The sequence below is a fragment of the Anopheles coluzzii genome, chromosome 3 (assembly GCF_943734685.1).
Source record: "Anopheles coluzzii chromosome 3, AcolN3, whole genome shotgun sequence".
Taxonomy (NCBI): Eukaryota; Metazoa; Arthropoda; class Insecta; order Diptera; family Culicidae; genus Anopheles; species Anopheles coluzzii.
Genome location: NC_064671.1, coordinates 64,413,010 through 64,435,433, shown reverse-complemented (window position 1 = coordinate 64,435,433; position 22,424 = coordinate 64,413,010). Strand labels below are relative to the sequence as shown.

At 43.9% G+C, this 22,424-nt stretch overlaps 2 protein-coding genes across 9 annotated transcripts in view; one reads left to right on the top strand and one right to left on the bottom strand.

Annotated features, from left to right (window-relative positions):
• The window catches only part of LOC120955730 (uncharacterized), a 91,117-nt gene that overhangs the window by 47,214 nt on the left and 21,479 nt on the right, over positions 1–22,424 (top strand). The window lies entirely within an intron of this gene.
• On the bottom strand, positions 15,381–21,711 carry LOC120955731 (protein hunchback). Its single transcript, XM_040376839.2, has 2 exons — positions 20,552–21,711; positions 15,381–18,141 (listed from the first exon to the last, which is right to left on the bottom strand). Exon 2 carries the CDS (start codon positions 18,138–18,140, stop codon positions 15,972–15,974), a length of 2,169 nt encoding a protein of 722 aa, XP_040232773.2. The 5' UTR covers position 18,141; positions 20,552–21,711; the 3' UTR covers positions 15,381–15,971.

Genomic DNA, 22,424 nt, shown 5'->3' with positions numbered 1-22,424 from the left:
CCATGACGGACATATTGTTAAGTCGTACGAGTTGATGACTGTATCGCCAAACCAGCACCAGAAGGCCTAAATACTTGTTGAAAATAGGGCGTTTTAACAAAACATACTTTGTGTATAACAAAGACCATATTATCCCAGTGTAGTAACTTTGATTATGGATACGGTCGCTATGTAGTAACTTTAACCTCGCGCTGGCCAGGGTGGTCTTCATTAATCGTTAAGGAAGGCCGAAATATGCAGAACTGAGCTGGATACTGTTTCGAAGCGAACTTATCGTTCACGCGATCGTAGAAACTTATAAGAGGTTTTGCTTACTGGAAACGGTGGAGTTTAGAAGCCTTTCCTTAGGTAGGGAGACATAACTATACTCTTTAAAAGAGAAGTCGATAGATGTAGGAAGAATATAAACCTATCCTGACAGTCCGAACGAATCTCGCCATGGTCGAAGGTGGTTTTATTTATACTTAATAGAAGTTATGGGTTTCGTACATTTGATTCAGGGATATATGTTTAAAAGTTATTGTTTTCTCTAAGCTAGTTCCGTTAGTCTTTTGTTGACAAGAACGATGGTTCTTGTCAATAAGTTCATGTTTTGGATTTTTGAATGTATATACTGTTCCTGCTTTAGGTTATGATGCATAAATTGCTCCAATATACGGTATGGTTTTGATGTATTTGGAAAAGTGGGTTTCCTACTTACATTGTATGTTCAGGGTTTCTCTTAATTTTAGTATGTTCTATATAGCAGATATGTTATACCGGTACTTTTCCATCGTTGGGCGGTTACCCATCTCTTGGACTTATCAACCTGTTCACTAAGACTGTAAACTCTCAAACAAAAAGAGACGACCCGAATAAGGCCTCCATTGTTATACGTTTATCTTTCTTTTGATGTAAAATGATGTTATAATAGCCTGCGTAGTCATATCTGGCGAAAAGGGGGCATCTCGTTCGGAGTAGGGTGGAGATGAATAGATAGTTAAACATGGTTTAAAACGATTTCTAGCATATTTGCTTAACTCTTACCCTCCAGGAAATGACGAGCTAGATTATTTATTGTTATATTCGTACTGCACATAGAGTAGTCGGTAATTTTGACGATACCAGAAATATTTTTTCATACTTACTTTAATGTGATAAACATTGAAGAATGTTTTCCGCAAATCTGTCTTAAAAAAATATGCGTTTATTTATTCGTTTTCTGTGCAAAACGTTATTTTAAAAGGAATTACTTAAAAGAGTTTTGCAAATAGTCTTTAAAAAAATTAAATAAAAATACTAAATAATATCTTGTTTGACTATCAAAATGTTAAAGCTTTTGAATTGTTCCTAGATTTTCGATTTAAACATCATAAAACGAATTCAAAACTGATTTTAAAACAAATATTTATTATTGTTGTTTATCATTGGTCTCGCAACGTCGTAACATATGCCCTCATCTCTGAGCACCATTTAAACACTATTTAGCTAGCAAAACGGCCTCGAGAAGCTTTCAGATGAGTCATGCCGGTGCAAGTCATCGTTTCGATACGCCAGCCTCCACCACCGCCATGACAAATATGCAACAAATATGCGTCGTTTACTGTGGGCAGCGCCGAGAGCCAACACATGGCACCAGTAAAGTATAAAACTGTCCCTGTCATGAATTTTCGATTTTTCCTAGCACACCAAAACCGCACAAACTGCGTAGTTTCAATTAGCCAAACTCAAATTCGAAGCAGAAAAAAAGATAAAAAAAAACCTTCTTCCTGCTCTCAACTCCCGCATGCTCTTGGGTCGTTCTACAAAACAAACAAACGGCAACTGGTCGCAATCATTAATCATAAAACGGTGGCGGCAACCGTGGCTAAAAAGCTCTCGAGACTAACTCGAGCTAACAACGGGTAACAACGGACAACAACAAAAAAGAATCAACACGCACACACGTACCGTATCGCTATCAAAAAGTCAGCCACGAGACACTGATTCGATAAATTAGATCGCTATTGTCGAGGCGGTCGATTGTTCGATCAAGATCGGGCCCGCTCAGGATCGCTCGTCTTGGTGGCCCTGGTCTTGCGCAAGCCAAACAAAAAAAAAACCATAAATCCTGCCAACCAAAAAGGCGGGCTCGAGCACAAAAAGAAAAAGAAAAAAACATCATCCATTCCTTCCCCCGGTTCAAGAGTGACTCGTGCGCAAAACTGCATTTACGCACCTTTTGCTCTGACCCCGGTCCTACCTAAGCTGTCTTTTGCGCAATTCCTTCTTTGGGCAGCGTCACCGAAGAGTAATGATCTTTACTCCGGGTCTGATCTCCCCCCTGAACCGCTGAAGTGAAAGGTGACCGGGGTCATAATGTCTTTGAAATTGAGCATCTTCGGTTACTAAGCTGACCCAAAGTCCTCTCCGGGTCGCTGCGGGTGCTCCCGGGCGATCGGCCCGGCTGTCTCGTCTACCATGCTTCTTTTTGGCTCGTGTTGAAGGACTCTTTCATTCGGAGATTTGGGTTTTTTCTTCCGCTCGAAAGAAAATCCAGCGGATCCAGTAGGTTTGTGATCAGTCTCTTCGTTTTTGTGCAATGCAAGAAGCATAAACGTCATAATAATGTACACATTGTTGCAGATTTCCTACAGCCAGCGCCAAGCGTGAAAGAAGCGTAAAGAAATGCAAAAAAGCTTGCATTGAATGTCTGGACAATTCCACAATGGTTTCCTCCCTCTCTCTCTTCTCGTTGCATTGACAATTATTTCCTTTTTTTTTGTTAGTACCGAATCAATGAATTGGCATTAGAAAGACGGCTTGCTCTTGAGAAGGAGGAGGCCCAGGAACAAAAACTCATCCATCCCTCATTATTTCGCTAGCAACAATCGCTGGGCTCGCGTACAAACGGGCACAAAACAATCACCGTTCGTGTTTCTTTGCGGAAGTAACACACAACGGAAGAGAAAGGAGATGCATAGAAGGAAGAGAAAAGTGTACAGGAACCAAGACTTCGAGCCACCCTCAATGTGCCTTGTTTATGCGTCACATTCGGAACGATGCTTAGGAACGAGAAAATACGGTTGAATGTAAAATTAAAACCCTGCTTCCGATCGGACCGACCCAAAAGCTGCCAACCATTCGATGTATAGTCGGCTCAAATTACTTGCCTTTACTGCTCTGAGGATGATTTCTTCGCGCTTTTTGGCTGAAACGCTAAACCAAACGTAAGCGCACGCGCTCGTCAACCGCCGTTCGCGTGAAACCTTTCAGCCGGCCTTTCTGGTTTGGATGTGGTGGAAAACTTTTTCCCGGTTCGAGGACCTACAGACGTAGCAATCGTTCTCCTTCAGTTTGCAGCAGTCTAAACAGAGGCGCGTGTTTGCATCAAATATGGCCGCTTTGTTTGTGGAAGGGGTTGTGGAGCGCGTGTGTGTGTGTGTGTGAGAGTGTCGAGAAGGAACCGTGAAAGGATAACGTAAACACAGCTGGACACGATCACATGTTCTAGTGGGTGAAATCGGAGTTCCGGTGGTCCGGTAGAAGTGAATACTTGTCGAAGGTTGTGTCGTCTCGTTTGGTTGACATTTAACTCAAGAGCATTGTCTTCCGACAAGATGTTTGCAAGAAACGGGAAGAGATGTTGGGATAAGGTTTTCAATAGCATCTGAGCATAAGAGAAGCTAATTTTGCTGTTTTGGATAGTTTAGGTTTTGGTCTTAAGGAAGTCTTTAACCATAAATTGTCTCTCCGTAAGCAACGAGCCTTCTTAACATGCAAAGATTTTTATTGAACCCAATCATTTCAAAATAAAATCACTCTCCCTTTTCAATACTCTTTTCAAGGATGTTGTTTTCCACAAAAATAATGTCTTTCCCAAAGAAATTAACTAATCCTCAAGCAACCGTCCTATGCAGCATTGAAGTCTCTCTTCTTAAATGCATAGCACAAAAAACTCCAATAAAACCCCAATAGAATAGATTCAATGGACGCTTCTAGGTAACCTTTTCCTTTCATCAAACCCGCCCAAACTACGCCCTCTGAAACTCTTTCTTTAATTTCCCTGCACCCGCCACCCTCCCTACCCTAGTAAAGTCATTCCGTCACGAATTCTGAAAAGTCAACAACTAGTCCAATAAAACAATGTAACCAAACGGCGTTGGCAATTAACAGCAGCAACAAAAGTCACCGTTTTTGGGGGCTGTTCGAGCAGGTTAGGTTTTGAGGCTGTGACGAGGAAAAAATCTCTCTGCAAAAGTTGAAAAAAAACAGGTACCACTTTCCCGTTTGTTCGATTGATTTGATGTGCATGCTCATTATCAGTAGGTAAAAGCAACGTGTGCCCCGTACTACCCGTTGGCAGGCGATAGGTGATGTGATTTTTGTTTTACTGCCCTGTTGATTGTTGTCTTGCATTGTTATCTCTTACCTTGCTGCGACCCGTCAGGGTGTTAGTGTGTGTTTGTTTTCCGACACTGGCGAGACAGCGACACCTTTGGATGTCGTTCGTTAACGGTCTCCGAAGCCTTCCGGAGACTTGCGGAGCCCATCCCTTAACGGCATTAGCGTATGGTGAAAAAAGGAGGGAGTGCATTGAATTGGTGCCGAAAGAATTAACTGTTTTATTTTATGTATTTATTTATTTTCTTGTTTTACCCCTGCGTCGGTCGATTGGTGCGATTTTGAGAACCGATGCCGGGGGAGATCCCAGGTTTCACGAGGGGTTAACCGGCGGACGGAATTTGCCTGCAGCATCCTTTTGCAGCATTGCCCGGTTTCGGTGATTAGGGTGGGATTAGGGCGGAAAAAGGATTGCCTTTTCTCAAGGTAAAGATCGTAAAAATCGTACACCAAGCTTTGAGGGCTTCCCTTCTTTTTTGGTTTTGTTCTTTCTCTCACTGACCTGAGTCAGAATAACTTTTAATTTGACATTTTTAACACACACTCACTGTCCAGTAGCTGGCAATGGTATCGTTGTCATCTGGCCTTGGATTTGTTGTGATATAACGCCCATCGGTTTGAGACTCCCGGGTCATCTTTAAGCTCGGCCTGTCTGCATGAAAGGATTAGCGTTGTCTGATCATTTGTTTTTTTGGTCTTTAACTTTATGCCCGGAGTCTCGCAACAGAGATGTGCAATTAATGGCACCATCGATCCCCATGCCCATGGAGGTACGAAAATCGAACGAACGGGGTTTTGAGTGACTGAGGTAAAAAAAAACTGCGAATTTCTGCGACAACTCGATGACAATTATCAGACAGCCCAGACAGAGTGCTGGACAGTCCCTTTTTTTGTTTTCAATCCGTCCCCGTGCGTGCAGAGACACAAACATATGCAGCCATCCGCGCGCCAACGGTCAGCAGCTGAAAGCTGTACATTTTGTTTCGGTGCAACGGTGCCCGATGCAGTTCCGATCGAGGTGCGTCCAGACGGCTGGGACATTCAGCTCTTTAAACGCGCCGATGAGACAATCGATGACCCGAGGGGATGTCCTGATGTCCTGTTGTGTGCTGTACGGTTTTGCTTGCGCCCGGTGCAAACTCTGTCCATCGAAGAAGCAACAAAAAAAAGGATCTTTTCCAATAGAATACGGCAGTGAGGGAAAAGGGAGAAAAACGCACAAGGCGTTGATTCAGCTTGCGCCAGATTGACCAGACCGTGCCGAGTTGAAGCGGGAAGGTCAAGCTTGTAAGCCCTGAAGATGGCTCGATTATTTATAGATCATCTTTCCAGCTTACTTCCACCTAATTGTGGATTGCATTTTTTTTGTTTCTTTCTCTTTTCCTTCTCAATTTATTGCTAAAACTGGTTGGCAATGTTCGGGAAAGGAGTTTCGGAGAAACAATGTCCAAGGAACAATAAAAGGTAGAGGAATAGTGTGTGGACAGAAACAGGAAAGAAAAAAACACATCTGATAAAAGCGTTGCCACAATCAGACCCATAATTGTACATTCTAGAGAGAGAAAAAAAAGAAGGAAAAAGAGCTGCAAAACTTCCTTCCAAAAACATCTTTGCCGCATCTTTTGTGTGTCGGGTTAAGGTGCCCAACAGAGCCTCTCTTTCTATTTTTTACAGTGCACACTTTTTTGTGCAGGAAATACAAACAACAGCTCAGGGGGAGAATGGTAATAAAACACACAGATGGAACACTGGTAGAAAAGTGAGAAGTTTTTTTCTCTCTCTTTTTGTTGTCCTTGGAAATCGGTCAAGACACTGTAAATGGCACGTCCTTTCGATGATGGTGGTAACTGATACCGGAAATTAACACGAGAAATCCTTCGCTTTAACGATCGTGATCGTGCGATCAATGGCCATGATTATTTTGGAGGCATAGATCATGGCATAACTAGGGGGAAAAAATGATTGCTGTAATCCGCATGTAGGTGCTATAAAACGAACCTTTTTATTGAACTATAGTGTGATAGGACTTGATCAGTTTCGTACAAAACACACCCAATCCGCTTTGTAGGATGGGACAGTGTTTGGGTCACTAGGCTTCCTGTTCAGTTGAACGTTTTTAAATGAAATATGGCTAATATATCTAGAAGACTTTGATTTATAACTAGCCTTAGGTGTTGCATGTCATTTTAGAGTTCTCATGGTGACTGTTGGTTTATAAGTTTCAAAAAACGTATGACATTCATTACGCAACTCATACATATTAACAAATATTTTTTTATAAATTAACTAAATATTACAGTCGTTAACACTACATTAAGCTTTAATGCGCCTATTTTGAACAGTTTCAAAATCTATCACAGCCTTCTTCTTTTTCTTCCTCCTCTTCTTCTATTTGGCGTAACGTCTTACGCGGACACTCCAGCCTATACAGGCATTCGAGACTTTATTTCATTACCACGCAGTCGGATATTCAATCCTTGCTTCGGTGGGACGGTCCATTCTAGGCTTGAACCCATGACGGGCATGTTATTGAGTCGACCTCTCAGAGGTCACACCACGGGACCGCCCTATAATTGGTTTAGTGACATAAATGACAGCAAGGTGCCTTAGAAGTGATTCTTGGAACCAAATTGTTGGCGCATACTGCCAAAAAGTTGTGTCTTTGAGACAAAGGAAATTCTAGCAAAAATTGCAGTGAAATTTGGTTCTTAGTATTTCCAAGAGTGTGCTCTCTAAAAGTGTGCTTGTAATAAGGGATTTGTTAAAATCATTTGATTTGTTTACTAATTTTGAGACTCTCAATTCAATTAAACGGCAACCATCAAATCGCTTTTGTACATCAGAAATGATTTTGTTGCTTGTTGTAACTTCCTTGGCCTAACGTCCTACGCGGACATACCGGCTTATACAAGCTTTCGAGACTTAAACGGTTTAGTACTATGTGGAAAGAGTATTATGGAAGGCTCATTTCGAATGAATATCGTATTTGTCTGCACTTCTTCCACATCATTTACGGGCGTCTTTGTAGCGGTCGAAGAGAACATCGATGGTGAAGTGGGTGATGGGAGGAAAACAATATCAGGTTAGGATTACATTCCTTAACTATCTATGTAACAGCAGCAAACATTTGAGGTTTGCTAAAAACCCGTTGTTAAGCTTTTTGTGTCGTTTTTGTTTGATCGAATCAGTTTTGAGCTGTTATTCACTAAATTGATAAGGTTCCCATGGCAATTTAAAAATCATTTTTGAAAATCTTTATAGAGTAACTGTACCAGCTTTCGGCAGTGTACCTGTTTTCGGCAGAGTTACTAAAATCATTAAATCATGTAAAAACGCGTAGAAAATTGTCTCGTCACATATTTTTTTTAAATAGAGGCTTTGCCTTTACTTTACTTGCATATTTTTCGGAATATCAAACAAAATAGTAGAGTTCGACATTTTTTGGCAGATTTGCTGTCAGTCAATAGTTCGGCAGGATTCGTTATTAAGAGAACCTGAGCAGTAAAACAATGAAACTATGGTTTTCATGAAATATGATATGGTTGCCGAATTTATTCTAGCCCGTTTGGAATTTTAGAATCACGAAAAACTAGTAATTATTCACTTTAAATGCTGCCGAAAATATGCCAAAATCTCTAAAAAATACATTTAAATCAGCAAATAAAAAATAGCACAACACAATACGATAGTTTATCGCCCAAAATAACGTCACTTTCATGAAAAATAATAAAAATTGTAAGTGTACGAGCAGTTTCTGTGAAACTGCTGCACTAACCTGCCCAATACTAGTACAGTTATCCTCCATACTTTGGTATGCATAATCAAAATCATTACAATAATTACAGACACAACTTTTTTTTTAATTTATTTTTCATATTTTTAAAAACTATATTTTAATAATTATACTCAAAAAAAAACTAAAAAAAAGTTATAAAACAATATTCAAAAATCATTAAAAAATATTTTTTGCAAAACCTTCCTTGAAATTGTTATTGATATTTTTAAACGATTTTTATAAGCGTTAGTTAGCACTAAAAACCTGATTTTCGAAATGTTTTTATACTTTTGGATCGACCATAAGATTGTTTTTTCGTAATAAGTCGTGTAAAAATGTTTTTAAAAATTTAAAAAAATATACGAAGATATGAAATAGTATTCTGCACAACTCATACCTTCACTGTTGTTATCTGTTGTTATTATAATCGCGAAAAAAACGACTGTCCATATAGTTGTGGTAGGTGCTGTATATAAATAAATTCTACAAACTGTAAAGCTATCTTACATTTCGATCGATACCATTTCATTGCAAAAGAACACCTCTAGCAGATCTCTTTCACCTCATTAGTGCACCTTTCTTCCGTTGCACATGTGCATCTCAATTTTCAGCCACGATTGTTGTGCAGTGCATCTTCATCGATTCCATTGCCTTGTCAAAGGATCGTTCAAACTGAATCATAGAAACCAAACCACACACCTCCTCAACACAATACTCATTCAGCATAAGCAATACCAGGGACCGAGGAACAAGGCAAAAAAAAACGATCCAATTTCTTTTTTCCCCTTGGACAGAAAACCACAAAAGAGAGAAAAAGTACCTTAAAAACGCGAAAAAACACCCTCCTCAAACGCCCATATCCGTAGTCCGTGAGGCGTGTGTGCATGTGCATCGGAAGTAATCCTCCCGAACGAGAGACATACAAGGGGGAGAAAAAACGAATGAAACCAAAAAAGGGAACAAAACCATATCATACAAAAAATGCATCTGATCCCTCTAGCTACAGGGGCAGCAAAGCTATGGCGGTTTAACCTCAGAAAACCTCAATTCCACACCACTTACCGTCTTGTTGGTGATTTGTGCTTGATTTTTTATAGGTAAATTTCATCTCGCGAGTATAAAAAACAACCCCTCCTTGTGTTGCGTGTGTTGTTTGTTTTTCCGTGTCATCGCTTTAACGGGGCGTTACGCATTGATCCTGCGATCGATAGCGCTAAAAAAAAAGAGTGCCACGAGCCACACATCAACCACCCCGGGAGGTCATAATAGAGTGTGGGTTAATAAGGTATTTTTTTTTTTTAGTTTTAGATTGATTTTCATTAGCCACCGGGGTCGGTTTGTGTAAAGTCATACTTAGAGGGGAATGCGTGAGACCCTTTTTTTATACACGCACTCAGCGTGATCACGTGAAAAATGTAGGGTTTCGGTAATATGAGCTAACACGATGAAGTGCTTCGCACCGCTGTTGATTTGTTATTGAGTGTTTTAATTTTTTTTAGTAAGGGTAGAGGTTTTTTGTTCTCTCCCTTTTTTTCATTTTCCCCCTCTGTTAACACGATTTTGACTTTTGATGCTTTCAATATAGCGTTTTTATTAACTTCTCCTACCCTCCAGGCAATTTGTTAAGTCCTGGTTTTTTTGGGCTCTTTCTCTTATTTCGTAGAATAAAAACGGGGCGTTACGTGGAACAGAAATTAACAAGTTAAACCATGTTTTATTGTTCGCAGCAGGTTGACTCATGACGCACAGGTAACCTCTTTTTGATAGGAGAAGGAACCCCTTCTGTACCCCGTTCTGTTGATCGCAGAAAGATAAACGATAGTGTCTGACAGTGAGCGCAAAATGGCGTCACCTTCTGGGGGCGTGTACAGAAAGTTGATTTTTGAGTTGAACGATTTAAAAACTTTCAACCACCAGAAAAGGTAGACGGTTTACTTTAATTGATTGTTTGAAGGTAATGGATTTGTTTTCTAGGTGCACTGGTACTGAGTGTAAAACCATTATACACACGCCAGACGAAACAGATCGGTACGGTGTAACTGGCAAATGAGCATTTCATCGAGACGAGTCATGATCGATGACGTCGAAGCTGTATCTTACAGAAGCAAACCGTTCGCGTACCCTTCACGAGTGGTAATTCAAACCCACACGCGTTCGCAGCCTTTTCCGTGGTGCATCTACCGTCCATCTGGTCGATCTTTCGACAAATCCTTACACTTCACCTCATTAGGCAAAGCCATATACATTCTGTCTGGGATGTACGTGTGCACGCGCCAGATGAACAAATACGCATCCTCAAGGCGAAAAGGATCGTCGCAGCGCGACGCGTAAACGGGGTTTTTCCTAGGAAGTGGGAAAAAATAATAAGGAAATGTCGAAACTAATTTCACACTCGACTCCGTCGATCGTCTCCGAAGATCGTCCTTTGGAACTGGTGCGCGGTGGAACTGGGACTCATCACCCGCCCGGACCTCATTGACTTCAGTTATTGGGTTTAATGAGCGAAACAGTCGTCCCTACGGCGACGACGGCGTCTTCGGCTGCCGGAAAAGCGTGTGTCCCTATAGGGAAATACTTTGTGTTTTCCTTCCCTTTTTTTTGTTTGTTCGTTTTTGCTTTCTCGCAACTGATTCCGTGCAGGCGGTTTTCCGTACATATACAGTTTTTCTATAAATAAAAACGATGGCACGCGGCACACCGTGCAAGGGAAGTGCCTTGCAGGCTGGCAGCGGTTTAGCGATGAATAGTGGCACATGTGCATGAAGCGCATACACACAAACATACCCATCCAATGTGCATCGGTGCACAACGCCGCACAAAATATGTGTCACCCGAGAGGAGAGGAAAAAATACCTTTTTCTACTTCTTTTTTTCCTGCCGCGTGTGTGTGCGACGGTCCTGGACGATCGTTTTGCTGCGTGCAGCTTCCCCGTCTCCCTGGAGGGTGCGCGGCACCGGAGAGAGAAAAAATAATAATAAATGCGTTATTAAAAGGGCAAAAGCGAGAAGAACGCTGGAGCTCGCTGGAAGCATCCGTACCTAAAAAGAGAATCTCCCAAGTCCAACGGCTCTTGGGCTGTGGCCACCGTGTCGTCCTGGCCTGTGGTTGCGCTCGTGCACGGTACGATCGCGTGAGGGGGGAAGGGGGAACGGAAGAGACAGCAGCGAAAGGATCCTGGTCATGGCAGCGACAGCCACCAGCAGCAACACATCCGATCGGGTGTCCGATTTTCGTTTCCATTCTTGCTCACTCGTTCTCTACACCACACCTCCCGGACGTCCATCCTCACCCTTGGAACGGTCCCAAAGCCAACGGACAGCTGGCGGTGGTTGGGATTTTTATAACGGCGCGCCTCGTTTACGTCGCAAACAAACGTACCGATGTTCGGTTCTGTTTTGCGCTTGTGTTTCGCTCTCCAACGATTTCGCTTTCGACAGAGCTGTAAAATGGACATTGTACATTGTAGAGCTGTAGAGCTCAAGCAAGGGATTTTAGGACATTATGACGACAAATGCTTGACCGGCGGTGTAGCTGTAGCATACTGGCTAGGACATTGGGATGTGTGTGTGTTAATTATGTTTCGGAAGCGACATAATATTTGGAAATGGAACTTTGAAAATAGGACTTTTAGGTAAAATAAGGAATTTAAATCGTATAGCATATTGTATTACTTCTCTTAGTATTTTATTACTTTCGATAGGCAATACGTAGAGAATGAGTTATATCAGATTTTTTTCGATAGCGATTACTTTTTATGGGATTTTTTACAGTTTAAGTATTTAAGTAAAATATGTTTTTCTTCATTGCTGCAGTCCTCTTTTACGCGTTTTATATTTAACTCGCTTTCTAACCGTTCATCCAACGCTTCAGGTTCGTCGTCTGCGTACCAAAAGAGCAATAATTGTCTCCAATCTCTTTCACAGCGTTTTTCACTATGAAAATCCTTTAGTACGATAAACAAAATCAAGGAATGTCATAAAAATATGAACATATGGAAGTATTTTGAAAGAACCGAAACACCTTTCGCTCACATTCTTCTCCCTCAACACCAGTTGCAAGCACCAGCATGACATTCAACTGTGCGTTTTGCAGATGCATCCTCACGAGAGCTGAACTGAAAAAAAAACCCTCGAAAGGTGCAAAAAGTAACCATTTTTCCTGTACTTGAGCGCAGTGCCCCAGTAATCAAGCCCCTTTGCACATGCACGGTGCAAAAGCCAGCCATCCTTTTTCGAAAAACTCTTCCAACCGTTTCACTCGTTACGGTGCAAATGGTGCGCTGTTGCTGTTGAGCAAACATCCTAAAACCCTTTTGTAATGAACCCTTTTGCCTTTTTTGTGTCGTTGGTTTGTGGAAATCCGAACCTCACCGGAGCTTGTGGCTGAAGGTGTTGATTGGTTTCGATTGCTCCCGCACTCGCAGATTCGTTCGGGCTCTAACAACAACATAATCATCATCAGCAGCAGCAGCATCATCGATCATATTTATTTATTCATGCTGGTGAGGTCACTCGTACTGTTGCACCCTTTTATGTTACAGAAAAGCGAAAAACAGTCCACAGTGCAATTGTGCGTTAAAACGTGAAGCCCAAAAGCACCACCGAAAAGAGTGCAGAATGCTGTGTCCTCAACAGATGGGACGTTGCAATCATTTCTCATTCGAACAGGAGACAGGAGATGGAACGTGTAGAATAAAATATTCACTCACCCACAACGTTCGGATCGATCGACTGATCTCTAAGGGTCGATTTTTCATGTTCGCTTTTACCGCAAAAAATATGTGGGTTGGACTGAGGCAGCCGTCCCTAGCCAACAGTTGATTCATTTCCCCGAAGAAAAAACAAAACAGGAAAGCGCCACCGTCAGCTGTGCGGTTTGAGGCTGCGTCCTTTTGCCCTTTTTAATCAATCCTCTTTTGAAGTACTACCACCGGTCAGCTCTTTACTGGCACATTAGCTTCCTTTCCCCAAAGAGAGAATGTTGGATTTGTACGCGCATGCCAAAACAAAACGTGAAATAAACCATTCGATAAACACAGCAACAGATAAATGAATTATGACGTTCAAGCTAGAAGATCGCGGAGCGGGCTGTTTTTTTGGCTTCGTTTGGCATAAACAAGGATCATTTCTCCACGCCTATTTAGATCTCTTGCGATTCTCTTGCGTTAATAGGATTAGGCACGTGTTACGTTCGGTTACATCCAGTCCTTCCTAGTGGTTCCAGCTGACCCTCTAGCGGTAACCGGCAAGCGCGAAGTAAAGATTTATCGTTCATCTTGCGCGGTGCCTTGTGGTGTGTTCTTTTTTATGCTCTGCTCCGCTGCCACTCGCAACTTAATCTTGCGTCTGTTTGGGGGTTGTCTTCGGTGCTCATTATCCTTCCGATACGCTCGTTGCAACGCAAATGTGTCCATGCCATACTTCAAGATTGTTGTGTTTTTTTTTTCCTGTGTTCCTTCACACATTTCCTCCCATTTGGCTCGACAAGCCGTCCCCGTTAAGGGTCAGTTACGTTGCGTGCCGAGTGCGGACTTGTGTGGCAAGCCGCCGTCGTCGCTGCTGCCGTGGCTCTAGCCGAAAGAGGCCAAAGGGCAATCCCCGAACCCGAAGGGCGAAGCTTTAGCTCTTCTCGAACGTGCCACTGAAGACCGGGTCGGGCTTAATCCTATTCGCTGCACTCGGCAGTAATCGCATTACGCATTCGGCGACACCATTTTTGCACCTATTGTCGTCCGCTCTCCATTGGAATTGAGACGTACACTATTTTTTGGTAATTTTTTCATGTTGTGTGTATTTTTGTTTGGCAACCCAACAAGAGTGCGAAATTCACGTCTCAATAGTAGCGTGATTCGATACGTGTCCTTGTAGGTCATTAAAAAAAACTGTCAAACTCTGTCAGCGGGCTGCACCATATCGGCCTAAACTGGATAAGTAATGAGCGAGAAATTAGAATTTTCGTTTGCCTTCCCGTTTAAAGCGTCCTCCATTTGGTCCTTCGAACCGGATTCTGTGACTCCCTAAATGAAATATCTTCCTATGAAGAAAAACAAAAATCAAAAACATAAGTGGAAAGAAGTTTTCTCATTTCTCTATATCGCTCCCCCTAGTGACATACCGACGAATATTAACGACTCCGGCTATCGGAGCTGACAGAGCGCACGCGCTATAATTTAGAATTCAATTTGAATGATCCCCCAACCGTTGTGGAAGAGCACAGGAAAAACACAGCTCAGCTCAGCAATGCAATCGATTGATCAATCATCCGCGTCCTGTCATGACCCTCGTTAGACCGTCTGTTTTGCACCACCGCGTGCGCAGCACCACCATTAGCCTAATCTACATCCTAGGCAGCTCAATTTCTTCACTTTCCACATCTTGCGCAGATTGGCATTTAAATTTACGGAAAAATTTCAATTAACTTCCCCGAAAAGTATTCCCCCAGCCTCGGTTAAGATTTATCCACCGAAACATTCCACCGCACGTGCCGGGAATCATACGCAAGGGAAGGAATGTGTGTTTTTTCAGTTTCAGAAGGGAACGAAACTAGCAAACTTCCGGCCAAGACCCTAGGCACCCTTAGCACCAGGACCTTACCGTAGCTCTTGAACACTGCTTCATGCCCTGCTGTCTTGAGCTTGTGGAGGATCGTAAGATCGGAAGGGAACTCCTAGATGTTATCTTGCGGTTAGGAACCAAGGGCACGTGGCGCACCGTTTCTTAAGAGGTGCCCTTGTATTGCGATGAAATCGATTCCAATTTGAAGGGGGCCCGAAAGGTCGAAGGATCTTTTCGGGGTGAAGGTGAAGAATGACGAGCAGAAAGGTGAAGAATGATGATCCCAATCGGAAGACACCCCGATTGACATCATAAGCGTTCTACTTAAGCGTGGTGCTAATTAGCTGTAAAGATCGCTGTAAAGATCGTTTTTAGTGTAACTAACCTTACGAAACATACTAGGAACTTTAAAGGACGTTAAAGATCATTACAGGAATTAATGGAAATGAGGAAAATGATTTCAATTTTCAGTGTTTTTAATGGATGCTTTTTTCTTGAAGAGGAGTGGAAGTAAAATTTAACAAACAACTTAGCAAAAGCTTTTGCAATGCCTCCTTGGATTCAACTACAGAAAACTGAGAAATAGCTGTAGCTTTCTGTGTGATGGAGAAAGTTATACCAAAAGTATATTTTCAAAAAGAAAACATAAGGCCCGAAAATTTAGATGAATTTAGTGTTCTTTATTGTGTGCACCGTCAACCATTATAAATAATCCTAATGTTCTACGCGCTAAGAAGTTCGTAACAATCTCTTAACCACTAGCGAGGCAAAAAACGGGGTGGGCGAAAATCCGAGGAGCTTCGCCCGAACCATCTCATCCTACGAATATCTTTGATTCTTTTGCTCGTACTGTGCCGTCTTACTTACTATAGTAACTTTTTACTTCCTGCATTACTGTCTCTTTCTCTATCTTCTTGCTTTCTACATGCGTTTTGCCTTCCTTTTTCCTCTGCTCAGTCTTTGGATTGTTTTCGGGTGCTTTAGTTTGTGTGTAATTGGACCAAATTGCGTTGCTTTTTTACAGACAAACCACTAAAACCCAAACTGTCTCTTCTTCCCACAAACGTTCTGCAAACGTTCTCTGCCGACTAGCTTCTGCCATTGCGAAATTATTTATGTATGCATATACAAACTCATCGGGAAATAAGAGTCAACCAACACGTTGTCTTCGCCTGTCCCTCTTACAATAAATAAATACTTATCAGGTAGTGTGTCCCGCATGCGCATTCATCCCCGATTCGGTACGCCGCCACCATCTCGGGCGTCCCCTATCAACGGATCAGTGCGCCTTGCGGGCAATGTGCAGGAAGAAGCCGATGCGATCGTCACTCTTCTCGCCGCACATGTTGCACTTGAACACGTCGTCGTACCCGTGATAGCCCATGTGGATCGTGTACAGCACATCGTCCCGGAACGCAATGTCGCAGTACTTGCACTCGAGTGAACGTTCCTTGGGCGGCGCAGGGGATTCTCGAGCGACAGCTACTGCCACCGGTGTACTGACCGCCGCTTCCTCAGCGTGCTCGTAGTGTGTGTCCATATCGTTTGAGCCACCCGACGAAGTGGCCGGTTCTGTAAGCCGTTCCAGCTTAAAGGCACGTCCCTTACGGCGACTCCGCTCACCCTTACCGGTGGTCGAAGGTGTCCGCGGATTGGACGATACCGATGCCGGGAACTCATCGAATGATGCCTGCAGCGGTGTAGCCTGGGTCGTCTCCGATTCACTGTCCTCCTGGGGGAGCGCATTGCGTCCCACCGCTGCCGAACTGTCAGCCGCCGCCGCCGTAATGTGCTTCAGCAGCTCCTCGCCCAGGGTGGAGCCGCTGGAGCTGGTCCGCACCGAAAGATCATTGTCCTGGTCGGAGCCGCTGCTCGTTGCACTGCCGTTCAGCTTTTCGCCCGCCAGCTGGTTCATCAGGTTCTGCTGGAAGGTGCGGGGGGAGAGTTGCTGCTGCTGCTGCTGCAAGCCGGCCTGCTGGTCGGCAAACATCTGGAAGTTGAGGTTCAGGTACGGGAACAGTGGCAGACTGCCGTTGGCCGCCGCACTCTTGAACATGTGCGCGAGCGGGTTCGGGAAGAGCTGGTGTGGGAAGAGGTTGCGCATCAGCCCATTCGTTTGGCCACTTCCGGGAGGGGTGAACGGAGTCGTCGGTGCCGTTGCCATGCCCTGCTGACTTAGTGGCGTTAGTGGTGCGGGCAATTGATCTCCGGAGTTGGTCAATTCTTGCTGTTTGAGTGGTTGAGATTGCTGCTCCTGCAGAGCCTGTTCTTGCTTGAGCAGATGCTTATCGGCGTTCTTCTGCGGTTTCGCTTTCGGTCCACGACGTGTCCCGTACACATCGATGATCGGTAGCGGGTTCGGTGTACCGTCCAGGTTCAGCACCACGTCCGGCTTGTGCGCGTACTTGCGCAGATGCAGCTTGAGCGAGTGGCAGTACTTGGTGGCGTAGTTACAATCCGCACACCGGTACTGGAACACGTTCGAGTGCGACTTCATGTGCGAGTTCAGCATCGATTTGTTGACGCAGCTGTAGCTACACTTCGGACACTGGAACGGCTTGGAGCGCTGGTGGTTGCGCAGATGGTACTCGAGATGGTGCTTGTACTCCGTCACGAACGGACACTTCGGGCAGGTGAGCATCTTTTCCGGCTTGATGTGGCTGCGCGTATGCTCCCAGAAGCTGAGCTTCGTTACCGCGACAAACTCGCACTGCTTGCAGCGGAACTTCTTCACCTGACCGTGCGAGTTCACCTTCGGCTTGCGGATGCCGTCCTCGTCCTCGCTGCCATCGTACGAGCCATCCTCACAGTCCGAGCCGGCGTCCTCCTCTTTGGTGGGTGTTTCGAGCGACTCCTTGGGGGACTTTGGTGGCGTCACGTCCATCGGTGGGGTGTGGGTTGGCGTTAGGGAGGTTGGCAGCTCCACCTTGCCCGTACCATTGCCGTACATTCGGTTGGGTGTTGCTAGCCGTTGCTGGTGCTGTTGGTGCTGCTGCTGCTGCTGAGTGGCGAGCTGTGCCGGTGGTGGTGGGATCAGCAGCCCCGAATAGCCAGGCGGTGTGAGTGGATTAAAGCCAAGAGGGTTGTAGCCGCCCGACATGAGACTGTTTGCTCCTTTTGCCTCAAAAAATCCACTCTTGCCACTGAGCGAATCCATACTGTCCACGCTCTGCGGGGAGGTTGGGTTGGAGTGTGAATCGCTCGCGAGGTGCGTCGTCGTGTCCTGCTGCACTCCGCCCGGGCGATGATGGTGCAGGTGATGATGGTGATGCTGCTGTAGCGGATGATGATGATGCGGATGGTAGTCGAGTGGTTCGGATTTGATCGTTAAATCGAACCAACCGTTCGGCGTTGCCGTTTGCTGCTGTTGATCTGCCGTTTGCTGCTGCTGCTGTGACTGTTGTTGCGTTGCTGCCGCCATCGCCATTACGGAGTCAAAGTTCTGCATTCTGCAAAAAAAAAAAAATGGGGAAAAGAGAAAAGAAACAAAACCATCAGTAAAACATGGCATGCTGTGTTCATGTTTTTTTCGTTTTATCCTCCCCTTAAAACGGTGTACGTATTTGTGTGAGTAGGCAAGCCCTTTAGTAACCGTAATGGATGGTTGTGTGTTTCACTTTCTCCCCTCGCGAGTGCGATTCACTCACACACCGATGCCACACAGGGTTTTTTGTTGCTACACCCTCGGTATATAAACACGCACACATAAAACAGTGATAGAGGGTCGGTGAAAAGTATATGTGTTTGCGAGGGTGAGAAGTCCTCCCCACAGCCAAATTAAATGTCCCGAGAAGACAAAAAAGGGGGCAATATGTGCTGCTGCTCACACTCATGCGCGTGTATGTGTGTGTGGGTGATTATTTTTATTTTCATCGCAGCTTTTTATTTCCCTGCATTTGGGAACGATCTCTACCACAAGCCTCCCCCCTATTCCATCCCGAAAAACGATAATTGAACGCGCTGTGTGTTTTACTATTTTCCAGCTTCTTCTAGTGTTTGAGTATGTGTGTGTTGCGTGCAAGAATGTATCTGTGCTCGTTTAGTACGAGAGAAGAGAGTTTTTTTGGGAGCTACTTCTTCTTCTTCTTCCATTAGCAACGAACGATTTCCCTTGGAATGGAAACCGAAACCAAAACACAACAACCGAGCAGCATTTTTCCCAATTTGCCGGCTTTGTTTGTCCCCTCTTGCGTGAAGGAGTTTTTCTTCGTTCTTCTTCTCCTACACCACCCTCCCCCCCTTTTACCTTCTCCTTCGTTGGGGTGGAAAATGCGTACGTTCGTCCTTTGTCTTTGAGGATTTTTGCGGAATCTTTTATTCCTTTTTTGCCTGCCGTTTTTTTGCCTCCTCTCACAACGCTCAATGCTTGGTTGGTGGGTTTGGAAAATCGATAACCCACCCGGCATGGCAGGAAAGTTGCGTTTTGTGTGTTGCGACAGAAGAAGGTTTGTGTGTTCGTTTTTTTTCTTCCTTCTCTTTTCTGTTTATTTGGGAGGGTTCTTATGATCCAGAATATTTCTTTGTGGTTTTGGCTTTTTTTTTTGCGTCATCCTTCTCCACAAAACGCTATTGTTTGTCGTTATATTTTGTGGGGGAGCCGTTTCATTATGTACCGTCGCCGAGAAGCATCACATAATGAGTGTATACTTCAAGGAAAATTGGAATTAATTTACTGTATTCTAGGAATATTCTCATGATATTCCATTGAAATGAATTCAATTATTTTAATAGCATGATGAAGAATTACATATTTTCAACAAAACATAACTTATAGTTAGCTTGAAGCATTTTCATGTGAGGCTTTGCAGTTTTAATAATTTCCAAATATTATCGTTATTGTTGGTTATGTTTTTAACATATACATTTCAATTACACCCTATACAACTCATGGTTCTACCCCGTTTTTGTCGGTTTTTACAATGCAACAAACGGCCATTTCATTTCCCCGTTCCAGCCATTTCCACATGTACCCATTCGTTCTTTGAAAGTACGCGTAGAGGAAGCGATTGTTTCCCATTCTATGCGTCACCCACGTCACAAATATCCCGAAAATCTAAACACTTTCCTCACGGCTCGTAAATAAACATTCGACTTTACGATCGTAGCAAGAACGAAGAGCGAACCTTTGCGACCCTTTTGCCATCGCCCCAAATGGTGCGCCCCGTTTCGGTGTAAAGGGTAAGGTCGATGGCAACAATTGTGACAACAATGCACTTTCCCTCGCAAGCATTGCAACCGTCCCAAGCACAAGTCCCCGTTCCCAAAATCACCATGGGATGCTGGAGATGTGTTATTTTTAAGTTTTATTTTTTTACAAGCTTCCCCTTTTTCCCTCTCTGAATTTGAATCGATTTTACAGCCGTACCCTTGGGCCGAAAGCAAACGAGACCCCGAAACGAAAGCTGACCCCCGAATTTGACTTTCCCACTCCGTTCGGTTGGCCAAAGAACCGCCCCCGACTTGTATACGCCTCACCCAAAGTACCGAGGGTACTTTCTCAGACCATATACGAACGGGTAGACTCGACGATGTCCCTGAGTCACCTACCTACCCAACAACAGGAGAGTGCCAATGGAGAGGAAAGCTTTGAAAAGTCAAAGTTTGGGAAGCCATCATAAAGTTTGCCAATTCCTAATTGCACCATCCCACCGTACTGCGGGGGCCCAATGTTGCGCTGTAAAATCTTAAGGACAAAAGAGTTGTCCTTCGAATGCCAAAGGATGCAGGGACGGGGGGGCGTGGAAGTAGGTCAATCATCTTTCGGGCTCGTACGTTTGTGCCGGCATGAGTTTGTGTTGTAAAAGTGAGATTCGACCTCCAACCGATTGGGTTTCTGTGTGTTCTGTGTGACATTCTTACCTGAATGGTTGCACGATGCAAATGTGGCGAAGAAAATGTAGACCAAAAGGTTCGACGATGTCCTGCTGCTGACCACAGGCCGACTACAGCATCACGGGGACGGGGACGGGTCCGTGACGAAATTGTGTCTCTCGTTTTTGTGTCTCTTCACTTTCAGTTTCTTTTTTTTACAACACTTTGCAAATCACTTAATCATTCCAGGAAGATGTTTGACTTTGTTAAACACAATCTTTCTTCGATTCGATTTGTAGCATATTTAAATCACAAGCACAACAGTGTAACGTTTCACCGTCTTTAAACGACTCCTGCAACTGAACACTTTCGTAACAACCGGGACTTTTGGCCTGCAATGTATTGCTGCTCTGCTCCGAAAACGTTCCGCGTACGTACACTCGAACTCGTACAAAACACATACGCTTACGACTTGACAAAACTCCGTGCGGGACCAGCAGGCTTTCCAGAAGGACTACCACACTGCACACTGGCGATTTAAAAACTGATCTGAGATTTTTTGGGACCTGCCAGTACTACCAACCATCCCATGCATCCCTAGGGGTAGCTACAACGCACTGCGTGAGGGTGAAACAGAAGAAAACAGAACCTTTTTTTTCCTCTTCCCTATTCCAAAGCGCTCTCTTTCACGCCTGCTCGTAAGTTGCTGAGCTCTGCCGCTCGCTCTCATTCTCTCTGTCTCATGCCCTACGTTGATCTATTTCTATCTCTCGCTTCCGTGGCTCTCGCCGTGTCCATAGTAACCGTCCTTGGGTCGGGCAGGGCCTGGGTAGGGCTTTTCCAGAGGTAAAGTTTCGGAAGTGAAGCGAGACAGACTGAGCACGGGGGAACGATTCGGCGTGAACGGGGAACGACCCAAGAAGCATGTCTTGCTCAGGAAAGGTCACAAGAAGGAAAATTGATTTTTGTCTTCCGTGGAAAAGTATATGCGTGTGTGTGTATTTGAAATCGAAAGTGCGTCTAGCAAGACAACATATGGGGCAAAGGGGTGCACTTGGTGCTACCGTGGTACTGATGCAGGGCTTATGCTTTTTTTTGTTTCGTCCGTGTTTGTGTGCACTAACCCTGTTCCCGTTTTTCACCTTTCTGCGTACGCCACCTCCTAATCACTTACCGTGGTTTTTGGGGTGATTGAGGGTTTGGGTGGACGCCGCTGCTCTTCCCTCTATTGGCAAGGTGGCAACTTTCTCCGTTTCGGTGGTTTAGCCGGTTCGATTTCGTAAGCAGCTCGAGGAACGAGTTACGTACTTTATGAAGCATTAAGCGTCTAGCAAGCGGCAAATGCGATGGATGAATTTTAAGTGAATATTGATGATTGTTTTATTGCAAAACAACAAAGCAGCATGTTTTCAACTAGAAGCATTGCTGCCCTAAATATTCGCTTAATTGCACTGTTATTTTGATACATTCATATTGCTTTATTCATTTATCTGCTATTTGGCAGCTATAGATATGTCTCTTTTTTCCTGTCATATTAAATATGTTATATGAAATATGAATTAAATTTTTCTTTTCTTCTTAAAGTATTTTGCAAAGAAATAATGTCTGTTGTTCTGTTTCGTTTTTCTTAACACAATTAAGTATTTATGAAAGCTTAACATGAAATTTTTATTTGAATAAAGAATTTCATCGCTTTCTTTCATGTTGCACGTTCAATATTATCAGATTGTTTTAACGAACACGCAAACCATACTATCAATGCTTTCTATTAGTTAAAAAGCAAAACTAACTATATCGTGATAATAAAATAAAGAAAATGTTCACCGTATTAATAATTAACGATCAAATATTTGAAAAATCATCAATGCACTGGAAATACAAGACATTAGTGAACACGAATTCTTGATGAAAATGGTCAATC